This window comes from Trachurus trachurus (assembly GCF_905171665.1).
Source record: "Trachurus trachurus genome assembly, chromosome: 15".
NCBI classification, from domain to species: domain Eukaryota; kingdom Metazoa; phylum Chordata; class Actinopteri; order Carangiformes; family Carangidae; genus Trachurus; species Trachurus trachurus.
This window is the reverse complement of record NC_139906.1, coordinates 29037636-29053493: the sequence shown is the minus strand read 5'-3', so window position 1 is coordinate 29053493 and position 15858 is coordinate 29037636. Positions and strand designations below refer to the sequence as shown.

General features: G+C 43.4%; 1 protein-coding gene across 1 annotated transcript in view; it reads left to right on the top strand.

The window, feature by feature from the left end:
* Positions 1-15858, top strand: part of fbxw4 (F-box and WD repeat domain containing 4) — a 63488-nt gene that overhangs the window by 29710 nt on the left and 17920 nt on the right. Inside the window, exon 6 of the mRNA XM_083987986.1 lies at positions 5065-5130. Coding sequence (XP_083844112.1) covers positions 5065-5130 — 66 coding nt within the window. The remainder of the gene's footprint in view (positions 1-5064; positions 5131-15858) is intronic.

Sequence of the window (15858 nt, the reverse complement as noted above, 5' to 3'; positions counted from 1 at the left end):
ATGTAAGCCAAAATAATTACAATTAAAAAATATAGACATGAAATATGTATATATTTTAGTCTATATTATTCATTTCAGTCTGTAATTAATTTTTTTGGTAACACTTTACTTGAATAGGTATTCAGCTGTCATAACCATGACATAACAGCTGTCATAAACATCAATGAATACTTATGACAGCTGTTGTTAAGTGTCATTCGGTAAGTTATGTCACTTTTGATGCAAAGTTGACATTGTTTGAGATGTCCTTGTTATGAGAACTTGACATAATTTTTAAAGTTTGGCAATTAGGTCTGCTATGACAGTTTAAATTGTCTTTATGTCAAGTTGTCAGAACAAAAACATCTCAAACAATGTCAACTTTGCATCAAAAGTGACATAACTTACCGAATGACACTTAACGACAGCTGTCATTGATGTTTATGACAGTGTTATGTCAATCGTATGAATACCTATTCAAGTAAAGTGTTACCATTTTTTTTTTATTATTATTATTATTTTATTTGATAAGGACACTGCACATCAATAAACATTTCAGTAAAATGTGCCAGAGTTGGCCACAAAGGCTTTTTTTCATCTGTGGTCCCTCGACAGATCAATCAATCAATCAATCAATCAATCAATTTATTATTTAAAGTGCAAAATCACCATGGTGCATGGTCTCAATACACTTTCCAATAAAAACAAGTACAATAATAACAATAGATAAATAAAAAACCATTCGAAGAAACACCAGAGGAAAAGGATAAAACAGTTAAAAGTTTGTTTACAATAATGACAGTCAATAAAACAATAGTAAAACACCAGAGGAAAATGCTAAAATAAGTTAGTGTAATCAAAGTATTGGGTAAAAAGGTACGTTTTAAGACGGGATTTAAAAATTGCGATGGATGTGGCGTTTCTAATATCTTGTGGGAGGCCGTTCCATAAAAAAGGAGCGCGGTAGGAGAAGGCCCTGCCACCAGCTGATTTTTTATTGATAGATGGAATGACCAGGTTAGAGTTAGAGTGTCGGGTATAAAAATGTTAATAACAAAATATAGACATAGACGATGACATTGTTAAGCAGAATTAATGAAATAAATGAACTTTTCCATGATGTTCTGATTTATTGAGAACTCCCAGTTGAGTTTGCACACACACACACACAGAGGAGACGGGGTGTGAGGTGACGACAGGCCGGCGGTGCTGGATGTCTTGTTTGAGCAGTCGGGGCTCGGCCTCGTGTCGGCTTCTGACGGGTTTCTAACCTCTGCTCCACCGCAGCTGCAGCTAATAGCTTCCTTCCCTGGGCTGTGGTTTACAGGCAGCGAGTTAACCTCGGGGTCAACATATATGTGGTTTCTGGTTTGTATATACATACAGTCAGTCTCTGAAAGTATCTCTGGAATTTTCTTATACTCCTGCACATTTACAGCAGGACATCTGGTCTATCTGCTAAATGTATTGTTAGCCGTGATGTCAGTTTGTCTTCTATAGCCTGAAGAGGAACGAAGTGTTTCAATCTGAACTGTTTAGAGGAAATACACATGGATAAAACAATGAAATGATAATATTCAATAAGATTCTGAAGGATATTCAAAAAAATTCATCTGTTGAGAGCAGGTTTGTACCTGGGTTTCTGTTCCTTGTAACTTGCCACACTCAGTCTTTTGGAAGGATTCAACAGTTACATTTTACTTGGGAAATTCAAATCAAATCAAACTTTATTTAAAGCACATTTCATGCACAAAGCAAACTCAATGTGCTTTGCAACATACAGGTGCATCTCGATAAATGTGAATATCTTGAAGGTCCACAGTCTTCCTGAACCAGACTAATGTTGCGTTCAAGATGCCCGAAAGAAGTTTGGCATATTATAAGGACCCCCTCGAAAATGAGATGGCACATCTCAAGGGTTTGAAAGCATGGTGTCTATCTGCTTGTCATGGACTCGGGAGTGAAGCAAGACACGAAAAAAAAAATGTTGGCGTATCCCTTTAACAGAGTCTATATAATATACAAGTTTCACTATTTGAATTGAACCACTGAACTAAATGAACTTTACCATGATGTTAATTGAGATGGACCTGTAATTTCATTCAAATCACGAAAGTGCAACAAAATAGATGAAAAATACAATCATGCAAGAAGTTCAGAAACCATATAAATCATATACAAATATTCCTGCATACACACTCAAACCCACTCATGTGCACAACTTAACCAAGAGCTGTTGTAAAGAGAAAAGTTTTTAAGCAAAGAGTGAAATAAACTCTCTCCCTTCTCATTACTCTAATTATGAATCATGTTTTCCTCTTATTTGTTGATGGATGCTGCTGGTCAGCACATGTGGAATTATCCTGATGTAAGGTGTCTGATGTATCAACCTAAACATGAGTCTTTATTTGTGTGACTTGCATCAGGCTGATCCATGAGCATGGGTGCAGATCCCGGGGGGGACGGGGGGGACATGTCCCCCAATAAAAATACCCCAAATTATTCAAAATTGAACAAATTTATTTTCAGACTTCACATTCTTCACATTTTAGATTCACATCTAAAAAGAAATGATTGAAATGGTGTAAAATAGCATAATGTTTGACAAATGTATTTCTGACTCCACATCCCATCTCTGGTCTCCTCCACTACAATGCAAATGAATGGGTAGTTTCTTACACAGACGCTGATGACATCAGCAGGCCTTAAAAGAAACGACCCCCTCAATCTTAGGATTCATATTTTGATATTCATCCATATCAATTAATCATGCATAAAGTTCCATACACTGGGAGAAAAGGGAGAAGAACAAGGTCGGAGGGAGGTGAAAGATAAGAACAAGAGTAGATATTATATGTCCCTTAAAATTATAATTTACTAGTGATACGCGCTGTTGGCTGTTTAGGACAAATACTGTAAACAAGAAAGGTAAGCACAATAAACGATTCCCTGTGCAGTTCTTTTTGAATGATATGATGAGCCTCTACCAAGTTGTGATCTATGGTCGCATGTTATGAGCTGCATACGGGCAAAAAAAATAAAAATCATTTTTGTCCCCCCCCCCAATCCTGACATCGGATCTGCACCCCTGTCCATGAGCTACATTAAACAGAGCAGTCTGACTCGTCTGTGTGAAGACAAGCAGTCTGGCATCTTCTTCTGAATATTACAATATTCCTCATCAGTCTCTTCAGTCTGTGTCTGTGAAGGAGACCCTCTCCCTCCTCCCCCCTCCTTGGTGCTAATGCATCAGTTTCTGTGTCTCCATCTCCAGTCCTCTCCTCCAGCCAGCAGCATTTGTCAGTAACTACCTCTGTGTTTGTAAAAGGTGGGCCCTCCCCCCTGTCCATCAACCCTGTAGGAGAGCGCTAAGCCCCCAGACTCCAGAAGCCCCCCTACCACCAACACCCCTGGCCACCACCCCACCCTCTACACAGCTCCTAACAGGCAAACACAGCCCCTCAGCCTCTCCCACAGCGCTCCTCCCCTCTCCTTTCACCACTCCCACACCTCTCCACATGCGCGGCATTCACTGTGCATACCTAGGCTGCTAATTCCAACCTGCCACTCCAATCAAAGGATCATGAGTGTTGTAGTTCTCTTCTCTTTTCTTCTGCTGGGAAACAATGTGTGGTGGACGGAGGCAGGGGCCGGGGTCTTGTGAATGGTGCTGAGTGACAGCAGAGAGGATCCCTGTTGGAGCGGCCTGCTATTTGTCATTATCAATCTATTTCCACAGAGACAAAACAGACAGCGACCTCAGTCTGTGTTAGATCTACTGTTTGTGTTTCTGCTCACCTTCGTTCACAAATAAGGTCAGGACACTGAATACATGGTGTCACAGAACAAAAATATCCAAGAGGAATATTTAAAACAGGCTGTATTTTTAATATAGGAAGCTGAGGCTGTTAGTATGTACGGAAGAGGATTAGGGTTCGCTGTGGGAAAAAAAGTGAGTTCTGACTTTAATCTCAGAATTCTGAGAAGAAAGGTTTTTTGTTTTGTTTTGTTTTTTTGAGGGAAAAAAAACCTCCAGAGACAGTCTAGGAGATTATTATATACAAAAAAAAAAAGTCTGAATTCTGAGATTAAAGGGATAGTTCACCCAAAATTTAAATTTCACTCATTATCTACTCACCCTCATGTCAACTAAGGGCTGGGAGAAGTTTCAGAGTCCTCCGTGGCTTCTCTGAGTTACAGGGGGTCTCGGCGTAGCAGTGCATGTTCATATAACGGTTGCAAATGGATACCAACTGTCTTCTTAACAAAAAGACACACCAAAAAACATCCAAAGACCTCCATGCTGCTCGTATGTAATGTCCGTCTTGTATTGAAGCCCCGAAATGCAATATTGTCCCGAAAAAAATTAAATAAGTCTATATTTCAAGCTTGTTTTGTAGCGGAAGCTTCTCAAAGCTCCTCTTCCCGGTTCGTCCAAATTTGACGAACCGGGAAGAGGAGCTTCCGCTACAAACAAGCTTGAAAAATAGACGTATTTAATTTTTTTGAAATTTCAATTTTGGGTGAACTATCCCTTTAAAGTCAGAACTCGCTCACTCATTTCGGTCCTTGTTAATAAAACATGTGGAAACATGCAGTTAAGGCATCTAATTGAAAATAGCATCGAAAAGGTGCAGGCTGAAGCCGAGGCTTATTTCACCTACCCTATTTAAAAATGACATTAATTGTCAGAAACAAAATAGATGAACTGAAATCTATGAATGAATTAACAAATCTAGGCCTGAGACAAATGAAAGTGAGAGAACAAAGAAAGAAGTGATCTAGTAAAGTAGTATGACTGACCATATTCACATACATAAATACACACATGCATAGAATACATGCATGCGGAGCAGACATGAAATCACGACTTGTCTAACTAAGAAGTTAAACTAAACAGTGTTGGTGGTTGACTTACTACTGGTAAATGTGGCAGTAAAACCACTAAGTGTCTCCGTATTAGGTGTCTGAACATATGATATCTGATATCTTTTATTTGGGGATGTGTGTTCAATTAATCCTTTGTGGTCGATATCTATCTCTCAGAGTTTTGAATGATCTCTCTCTCCCTCTCTCCCTGTGCAGCTCCTTTGTGACAGGAACGGCGTGCTGCGAGAACTTCTCCCCTCTTCGCATCTGGGATGTTGAACGGTAAGACAGGCGCTGCTCTGCGTTAATGTACAATGCAACACCTGGACATTGTTCACAGTGTGTACTTCTGCCAGTCTCCTCAGCTCCTTCCATTTGCTGCCCAAGTACTGACCTCATCCACAGGACAGGGCCACAGGTGGTTCATGGCCAAGTAGAACACAGAACTGACACTGGCTGCTTCCTCCTTTGGCCTCCAGCAGCCTCAGTTCTTAAAGGGATAGTTCACCCAAAATTGAAATTTCTCATTATCTACTCACCCTCATGTGGACTAAGGGCTGGGAGAAGTTTCAGAGTCCTCCGTGGCTTCTCTGAGTTACAGGGGGTCTCGGCGTAGCAGTGCATGTCCATATAACGGTTGCAAATGGATACTAACTGTCTTCGTAAAACAAAAAGACACACACCTTCCCAGAGGAGCTTCGAGAAGCTTCCGCTACAAGAAAAGCTTAAAAAATAGACTTATTTAATTTTTTTCCGGGACAATTTCGCATTTCGGGGCTTCAATACAAGACGGACATTACATACGAGGTATTTGGATGTTTTTTGGTGTGTCTTTTTGTTACGAAGACAGTTGGTATCCATTTGCAACCGTTATATGGACATGCACTGCTACGCCGAGACCCCAGAGAAGCCACGGAGGACTCTGAAACTTCCCTCAGCCCTTAGTCCACATGAGGGTGAGTAGATAATGAGTGAAATTTCAATTTTGGGTGAACTATCCCTTTAATGTCATGGATCTACTATCACGTTTTGAAACTTTCCTCTGGGACTCTGACATGACGGCTCCATGTCAGTTTGAGACTTTAACGTGGGGACGTGGAGCATTAACCTGCTGGATGCTGAACTGTGGCCATGACAGGATGGACATGGTCAGCAACAAACTGATTGACCCTGACAGTCTGACCAGTTGTCCCCACACATGTCAGTGTCCACTGCAGCCGATAAGGTGTCAGTCACTGAAGCTCCTGACCTGTCTCTGTAGGATTTAATCCCTATAGTTTTAGCAGTAGGTTCGTTACCTTTAATTGTCGGTGCAAGCTGTTTTTAGAACGGCGGAGCAGAGAGGCGAGCTGCTCAGAGCTACACTATGGAGGCTAAAGGAATTTCTCGGTTTCCCTCATCAAACTCATCAAATACACAATCCAACAACTCCAAAACGCTCTGGTGGACAAGTTGTGACCTGCACATTCACCACACTATGAGATAATAACACAACGTTACCAGACAGAGTTGTTTTAGAGGTAAATGCAGAGACTGCCTGATGAAAAACTGCCCCCAACGGGAACGGTCATTGGTTTTGCATGAATTTCCCTCTAAAACAACTCTGTCTGGTAACGTTGTGTTATTATCTCATAGCGTGGTGAATGTGCGAGTCACAACTTGTCCACCAGAGCGTTTTGGAGTTGTTGGATTGTGTATGTGATGAGTTTGATGAGGGAAACCAAGAAATCCCATAAGCCTCCGTAGCGTAGCTCTGAGCAGCTCGCAGCTCTGCTCTGCTGTTCTAAAAAAAGCTTGCATCGACAATTAAAGGGATAGTTCACCCTAGAATGATATTTCGCTCATTATCTACTCACCCTCATGTTGACTAAGGGCTGGAAGAATTTTCAGAGTCCACCGTCCCTTCTCTTAGTTACAGGGGGTCTCGGCGTAGCAGTGCATTTCAATGCAACGGTTGCAAAGGGACACCAGAGCTCTTCGTAAAAAAACACACACAAAAAAACATCCAAATACCTCCATGATGCTCGTATGTAATGTCCGTCTTGTGCTGAAGCCCCAAATTGCTAGCCTAGAAATCTAGACGCACCCTAGCGGCAGCAAATATATTTGCTCCGTAGGTGGGTCTAGAAACGAGCCATAGGAACTTTTTGAGTCTCAAACACCGATTGTGTTCACCAATCACAGCGCTCTATCTGTTTAGAGAGTCGTTGGGCGGGCTTAACGTGATGACGACATACATTTTAATTGGCTTGTCAGGCTAACGTCATCCTGCTCTTTGCTCTGATTGGTCGTAGCGCTAGCTAGCGCTACCCTATTGCGTGCAGAGGCAGTTTGAAAGACAGCCTTCATCCCGCCCCCTGGATTGAGCCGAGGTCTACCGGTCGTTTCCAGACTATACATTTTAGTGATATAGTCTGGCTCGTCAGGCTACCAAATTGCGTAATTGTTGCGTAAATCTTGCGTGATTTGCGCCGGCGTCAGTGCGGTTACTGCGAATCACGCGAGATTTGGACGGACCAGGAAGAGGAGCTTCGAGAAGCTTCCGCTACAAACAAGCTTAAAATATAGACTTATTTAATTTTTTTCGGGACAATTACGCAATTTGGGGCTTCAGCACAAGACGGACATTACATACGAGCATCATGGAGGTATTTGGATGTTTTTTTGTGTGTGTTTTTTTACGAAGAGCTCTGGTGTCCCTTTGCAACCGTTGCATTGAAATGCACTGCTACGCCGAGACCCCTGTAACTAAGAGAAGGGACGGTGGACTCTGATAATTCTTCCAGCCCTTAGGCCCAATCCCATTTCACCCCTTGGCCCTACCACTTACCCCTACCCCTCCGTTTTGCGCGTTCACGTGTAGGGGTAGGGGTGTCCCAATCCCCGTTAGGACAGAGGGGTAGGGGGAAGTGGTAGGGCTACATACCCCTCCAAACGGAGATTTTTCAGAGGCACACTCCAAACGGAGGGGTATGAAAAGTTTCCCAGAATGCATCTTGCGGCAGCCAGCAGCGGTGGCTGTAAAACGAAAAGCTGTTTTATTTCTCACTGTAGTGCTGCTATTACGTCACTTTATTAAGTTTTAATATTTTTTCTTGCGAGAAAGTAACTATTTAGGTCCCAAATGTGCGGTTAGTTTATCCAAATGACGGCGGGTTAGAAGTTTGCTCCGACGATTTTTCGGAGAAGTGAAGCTCCAGGAGGAGCGGCTCCTCACAGAGACAGCAGCCGGTCTGCAGCGCTGCTCCGCCGGCCAAATTACGTTCTCGTCCCGGTCCCGCCGGGAGAGAAGGCGGTCGTTAATTAACTTATCCGCGGGTTTTTAGAGGTTTACCACCAGCATGTTAAATTCTTTTCAGCATTTAAATGTTGGTCTCATTGATGAAATCTGACAATTGTGGCAGTAGCATTAGTTTATTTGGATGAAAAGTTATGCTTCATGTACCAGTCAGAGGAGCAGGCAGCGCTGCCTCTGGGCTCTGTGTACAGAAATCACCACATTTACATCAGTAAATAAATGTTTTACAATGAACCGATCAGTCTGCATTAAGTTTTATCTTATTTTATTAAGTTATATGGAACACGCTATTTGATTTCTGGCAAAAGCTCGCCGCATCAGCTTACGTAAAAGCCAGTGAGACTACGTGATGACGTATGTGATTGTTGAAGTGGTGTCCCAATTCGGAGGGGTTGACTTTCTACCCCTACCCCTTGTAGCTCCGTTTCAAGGGGCGAGGGGCAAGGGGTAGGGGAAGGGGTAGGGGTAAAAAAGAGAAATGGGATTGGGCCTTAGTCAACATGAGGGTGAGTAGATAATGAGCGAAATATCATTCTAGGGTGAACTATCCCTTTAACTCTTTGACTGCCAGCCATTCTCACAGCAGCTTCCTCCAGCTTGCCAGGCATTTTCCAGCTTTTTGACTGATTTCCGTAGACCCACCATATATTATGTACTGTTACTACATACACATTCAACCCATCAAAGGAAAGATGAGGGTCTCTACTTTCCAGCAAAAAAACCTGTTTGTTTCTATCTTGTTCCAGTCTTGTGAAATTGGCGGTTGAATATAGGTTACTTTAGCCCAAAATGCCATTCTGGCATCAAAATCTTGAGAAAAAGAGGTTTTTGTGTCGGCTGTCATTTTCAGGTGAACCAGTACAATTGGCTCCTTTATATTTTGCTTTAGTGACGCCTCAGCATCTGTACAGTTGTTCTCTTGTAAACAACAACTAAATCAACACTGACAAATGACTTTTGATGACAAAAAACAAAACATTTAGCTACTGACACACACTACTGCAGCCTTTTTTCTTTCTTTTCTTTGAGTTACAACTTTTTCTTTCCTTTTTTTTAGTGTATGTGCGTACGTGACGTGTCCGTGTGTGTGTGTGTGTGTGTGTGTGTGTGTGTGTGTGTGTGTGTGTGTGTGTGTGTGTGTGTGTGTGTGTGTGTGTGTGTGTGTGTGTGTGTGTGTGTGTGTGTGTGTGTGTGTGTGTGTGCGTGTGTGTATGTGTGTGTGTGTGTGTGTGTGTGCGCGTGTGCGCGGATCAGTTCGACAGGTTTTTGTAGCCAAAACACCGCACTTTAGATCAGATCCAGCTTCCTCTGGTCAGCAGGCAGCGGTCTCTCTCACTCTCTCTGTCTCACACACACATCTACACACACACAGCCTACAGCTCTGGCTGACGTGCCCCCTGAACCCACAGCCACAGACAGTACGCTGACGCTCACAACAGACACTCCCACCATCTTTAGCTCTCGTCTCGTTCGCCGGCGCCGTCCGCTCCGCTCCTCATCCACACTAGATCGCGGGATTTTCAAGCTGCTATCCGAGTGATTTCTCGCAAAATCTGGCGACTTTCCAAACGCCCTTGACGACTAACGACGAGCGATCAACGGGGTTGTTGTTACTAACGTTTGTGCTTTGTATCACGGAGCTGCACGGAGCTTCGACGAGCTGCCGAGCCGCCATGAGCCCCGCCGCCGCCCCCCCCGAAGCTCTCACCGGCGGCCAGAGTGTCACGGAGCGGCGCCGCTGCAGTCAGACACCTGCACCGCTCCGTGAGGGGGGAGAAACACGCTATATTTTTTATATCTCTCAATCCAAATGTGTTTTTCTGCACTTTATTTTGATGATACAAGTCTGATCTTCACAGAGGAGTAGGGCAAGACATTCAACATGGCGTTGCCATTAAAAAAACGCTAAGACGAGTTATCTCGTCTTTGGCAGACTACGCTTGGATTCGCTAAGACGAGATAACTCGTCTTTGGCAGTGAAAGAGTTAAAGGTAATGAACCTACTGCTATGACTATAGGGATATGGCAATGGGCCAATTTGCCAAAATGTTGAACTATCCTTTTAATAATTTAATAATTTTTAAGTGAAGTGATGAGTACAAAATTAATTAATTGTGAATTCAGATATATTAAAATAATCTGAGTGCAGAGAGGAGTTGAAACCGGCTGGATGGTAATCCTGTGTAATCTAGTCTTGGTTTGACCCAGTCTTGTTTATAAGTGATTCTCAGCCAGATCTCACATTTTACCAGGTGTTACCATGGTGATTATGTGCTATGGGTCAGTGAGTGATGGTGGGATGTCCTGTAGCTTGGTAAGAGGTGAGGGGACCACATATTTCAGTGATAGCATCCACCCTTGCCATAGCATCACAAAGAATGATACCTGTCACCTAGCAACTTCAACATCACAAATAGTTGATGTTTCAAAGTTTCAACAAGCTCTTCGGTGGGTCTTTTTCTCTTTCTCTCTTTGGATACTTTTTATTTAGCTAGTATTTTCAGTTTAAGGAAAAACAAGCTGTCAAGTAGGATTAAAAGGAAAAATACAGACAAGAATTTAGGGGGCTCCTCTCTGTCGATAAAATTATGATATATAATGTCCAGTGTCTTTAATTGTTAATATGTAGCATCCTCTATTGTTTTGATATAGGCAGGCAGACCATTTCTCCCATTTCCTTGGAAAAGTTGCTCCTCTAGAGCTCAGAGAGAGAGAGTCATCTTTTCCATTGAACACATTTCCTTCACCATCCATTGATCAAGGCTTGGAGACTTAGGCCCCGTTTACACGACAACACTCGTGGGTGAAAACGACAAAATATTTGATCGGATGTGCCTTTCGTTTAGACGGTGACAGCGTTTTGGGGGCTTGAAAACGCCAAAAAGTGAAACCACACTCCAGAGTGGAAATCTTAAAAACACTCCACCGTCTAAAAGGTAAAAACGCAAAAGTCTGCTCCAATCTGCTTACGCGTTTACATCACAGGCATGCGCCAGTACAGGAAAATAACAACAAACATGTCGGATTCCACAAACTTTTGCGTCATCGTATGCTTTCCCCCAAAAAAATGCTCGTCTGAACACGGAATAAAACGTGAGAACGTATCGCCTTTTTTTGTGTGTTTTCTGTTCAGATCGTTTAAAGGGACATTGTGTAACTTGTCCTGTTATCTATTCACAAAAATCGATTATTTGGTTCAAAAGTCTGTTTTTCATTAATCAGTAATCCCCCCCATCAACAAAGTGAAGTGTTCCTTTCAGCTCTGAATGAGCCGTTCATATCATTCATATCTCCATGGAGCGGGTAAGCTCGGTGCTGCTGCCATGTGGTGTCTCCATGTTTTTACGTTCAGTGGCAGCGTGACGGTAGGAAACCACGGAAACTCAGCGGAGACACCGGAGCTGTCGGCTCAGGTGGAGGTGGCGTCTGTGAAAAGTCACCGCGGTAACGCAGTGAGGAGGAATGGAGCGTTACACTGATGCTGCATTCACCTGCAGTCGGGCAGACGGCCGTCGCTAACAAACCAGATGTCATTTTAGTCACAGAAGTCCAGAGAAAGACGGTAAAACGTGGGTCAGGTAAACAATACCACATCGCCATGACAACATATTGTCATGTGTATTGTTTTGCCTCGTGTTGACAGACCACTTGTTTACATAGAGGCTTGTTTATGCCGTTACCTGCAGCGGCTGTCGTCCGTCTGCCATCTAACCGATTTCACGTGAATGTAGCATGAAAAATACGACTGAGTTGCTTGCGATATACAACCGCAACACTAGATGGGAGTAATTCCTACACAATGTACCTTTAAACGTAGCCTCAGTTTTATACCGGTGGTTCTTGGGACAGGACAGGGTCGTTCCACCTGTTGATGCTGGTTGTTCTGGTTTTCTCCTCCGTGAGGCCGAAACTCTCTGTGTGCAGCATTTGTCGTTCAGACTGAAGCTTTGCACCATCGACCGCCAAACCGTAGTCTTCATGCATTCGTGTCTTATGTTGCATAACTCCTAACCGGCCCTGATGAGAGAAGACCCTCCCTTGTTGTTGGTCACTCAGTCATTACAACATCTACATTTTAGCACACAGCCACTGTGGGTTCAGAGGTTCTCAGTCACAGTAATCGGATTAGCACTGTGCTGACTGGACATGGATGTACAGGGTGAGTGGTGATTTGTGTTGAGATGATGCATGAGCTGACCTGGAGTCAGACAGAATTTCGAGCAAGGCCTCATGATGTCAGAAAACCCTCTCGGGTGCATGCACATTCATATATTCTAAATACTGTGCCCCGGTTGTATTGGGTGCAGTGCATTATGGGTTAAACTCTCTGTGGTTATCAGTTATGGAAAAGCTCCACTGGCAAACAGTGTCCTCTTGTAAACCTAATTTACTAGATTAATGTTCCCACATGGCTTTTGTTCTGCATCAGTGCATGAAGACAGCAACAGTGTGGCCCTTTATCTGTCCAAAAAGCAAATGAAGCACACAACACAGCAGCCCTGAGCGGGGAGCACTTCCAAATGAAGGGGGGCCTCCCAAAATTCCTGTCTTTGAAAGGCGAGGCTTAAACCTGATACATCTTTGACAGGGCTGCTGTAATTCCCAGCTTTACCTGAGCCAATTAAAACAGGCCGACACGACGCAACACAAAGCTGCTTCCTGCTTCCAAATGGCCTGGAAATCTGAGGAGGAGGAGGTTGGGGGGGGGGCGACAGGAGAGACACAGGCAGAGAGAGAGGGACGGGATGAGTGGACACGTTACTCTACAGGTTGCAGGTGTGGAGGGGAAATTGACATGGTTACCCACATAATGCATGTGTCCTCTAAAGCCCCAGTGATTTCATTTTCTCTCAGGGCAGATGTGGTAAAACTTCCCTCCCCAGTATAGAGATGTTGCATGTTGGCACCTCAGCAAATACCTGAAGATCATAACACAGTTTGACAAACTGCTCTTTTATATATTTATGTTTTTTAATAGAATACAAAACACAACTTTCCTCTGGGACTCTGACATGACGGCTCCATGTCAGTTTGAGACTTTAGCGTGGGGACGTGGAGCATTAACCTGCTGGAGCTAGACATTATAAGATGGTGAACTGTGGCCATGACAGGATGGACATGGTCAGCAACAAACTGATTGACCCTGACAGTCTGACCAGTTGTCCCCACACATGTCAGTGTCCACTGCAGCCTATAACGTGTCTGTTTTTGGTGACAGTCACTGAAGCTCCTGACCTGCCTCTGTAGGATTTAATCCCTATAGTCATAGCAGTAGGTTCGTTACCTTTAATTGTCGGTGCAAGCTGTTTTTAGAACGGCGAAGCAGAGCCACAAGCTGCTCAGAGCTACACTATGGAGGCTAAAGGATTTTCTTGGTTTCCCTCATCAAACTCATCAAATACACAATCCAACAACTCCACAACGCTCTGGTGGACAAGTTGTGACCTGCACATTCACCACGCTATGAGATAATAACACAACGTTACGTGACTGAGTTGTTTTAGAGGTAAATACAGAGACTGCTTGATGAAAAACTGCCCCCAACGGGAACAGTCAGTGGTTTTGCATGAATTTACCTCTAAAACAACTCTGTCTCGTAACGTTGTGTTATTATCTCATAGCGTGGTGAATGTGCAGGTCACAACTTGTCCACCAGAGCGTTTTGGAGTTGTTGGATTGTGTATTTGATAGGTGTGTTTATCAGATCAGGAGGGATGCTGCCATTACAAACTAGAATAGGTTCTAGACTGTGACTTCAGCTGCTGTAGGAACCACTGCAACTTCAGTTTTAAAACATGTTTAGTTGTAGTTAGCCATAAACTGTCAGCTGTGGTCTCTGCAAGCAAGGGTCATTAACACCCCACAAGTATGACATGACATGACTGGTCCAACCTCACAGACTGAGGGTGAAGGGTTTTGCCCTTATCGTCAGGTCGATAAATACAGGCACCTTCAGAGAGTCACACACACACACACACACACACAGTCCCTGCTGTGATTTCCCATCTGATAAGCAGCTGACAGCAGCATACCAGGCTGAGCGTGGCTGTAGGCAGCTGGGTGCAGGGTGAGGATGATCAGGGTGCATTGTTAGTGTTTACTGTTACTGTAGCATTTGGACCTGTGTGGGTGGGTGGGTGTGTGTATGTGTGTGTGTGTGTGTGTACAACCAGTTACCACAACCTGCACAGTGCTGTCCATCCAGACAGTGTTCCTCCTCCATCCTCCATCTTTACCACTATAGGAGGAAGTGAGAGGTTTTCCAATGCGCAGCACCTGGTGAGATAAAGTCGACTTTTATCATTTAATGGCACACACTGACAGGTAAAAGTACCTGGACCTGAACTGAAATGAACGATCCTCCTGTAATTTGCAGTTATCTGCCCCACTAAACAAAGTACATAGACATCCAAACCTCCTGACCCTGTGACCGCTCATGATGAGCCTCTGGGTTCCAGGGATCTATCTGCGCCTCCATCACAGTTTTGCAGTGTTTTTTTTTAAAGACTGCAGAACACAGTTGGTTCTGTGGTTCTTTTGAGCGGTGTTATGTCATTAAACCAGGGTCTCCTCGTCTCCTCTGCAACATAACAGATTTACATCTGCTAATTGTCAGGATGATTGAATCCACCACATCAGCTGTCGTTATTCTTAAATCAAAGGTGATAAGGTCTGGTGAACATACTGACAGAAAGACAAACCTTTTATGCAGCTGTGTCTTTGAATGTCTCGTGACTGCTACTAATCAGTTCAAGTCACTTAAACAATGTATGCTGTCAAATTCTGTGAAAAACAACCTAATGCTAATGATATAAATGTTTTTGACAGTTGAAGCTTTTGCAGAGTTACTGTAGGCTAAATGTTATAATTGTATAAACGTTATCATTTCATAGAAAATAATTATATTATAATTACTAGCCCAGGAACCTATACATTACCATTGCTAATTAACTCCACTTCTCTCACCCACACTTAAAGCAGAAGTAAGCGATCCGGTGGTTTTGGCTAACTTCCTGTCAGCAGATGGAGTTAGCAGTCCCCGCCCTCGTCCCTACGTCACCACATTCACGCGCATCCCTTGGCTGCACACACAGAGAGGACCGCCCCTTTATGCCGTTCTCTCTCCTCATTGGATAAAGGTTGTAGGATACAAGGAAAGTTTTCTCCTCGGCTTACAGCAGAGCAGAGTGACTGACAGACCCGTGTTTCAAACCAAACACTCTAAGTGATTGCTGTCGGAAGATAGAACTATTTAAGACTTATATTAACACAAATATTCCGCCTACTTCTTCTTTAAAGGTGTTGAGAAATGGCCGTGGTCCTGTTCGTTGCGCCTCCTTCTACGAGTTTCCACAAGTTTACCCGAGTAAGGAAAACAAATTTGATTCCGGGATATTCAATGTTTTAGGCGAGACCGAGCTCCGTGTGTGTGTGTGTGTGTCTCCAACGTTTGATTGACGGATGACAGATCCAATAGCATTGGCTGATGAATCATGAGCAACATGACGCATAATTCGTACACCTGCATTATCCAATGTGAAAAAAAACTACCACACTTTCACCTCGGATTTACTCTAAAATAAAATTTTGCACAAAGTTTGGGCTACATCGTCTGATAGATGAGTTATTACACTAATGTTAAGACTCACAGTGGGCTCAAATTCAGTTTTCTTTTCTGAATACCTTTAAGCCGTTCTGGGATACACAGTGAC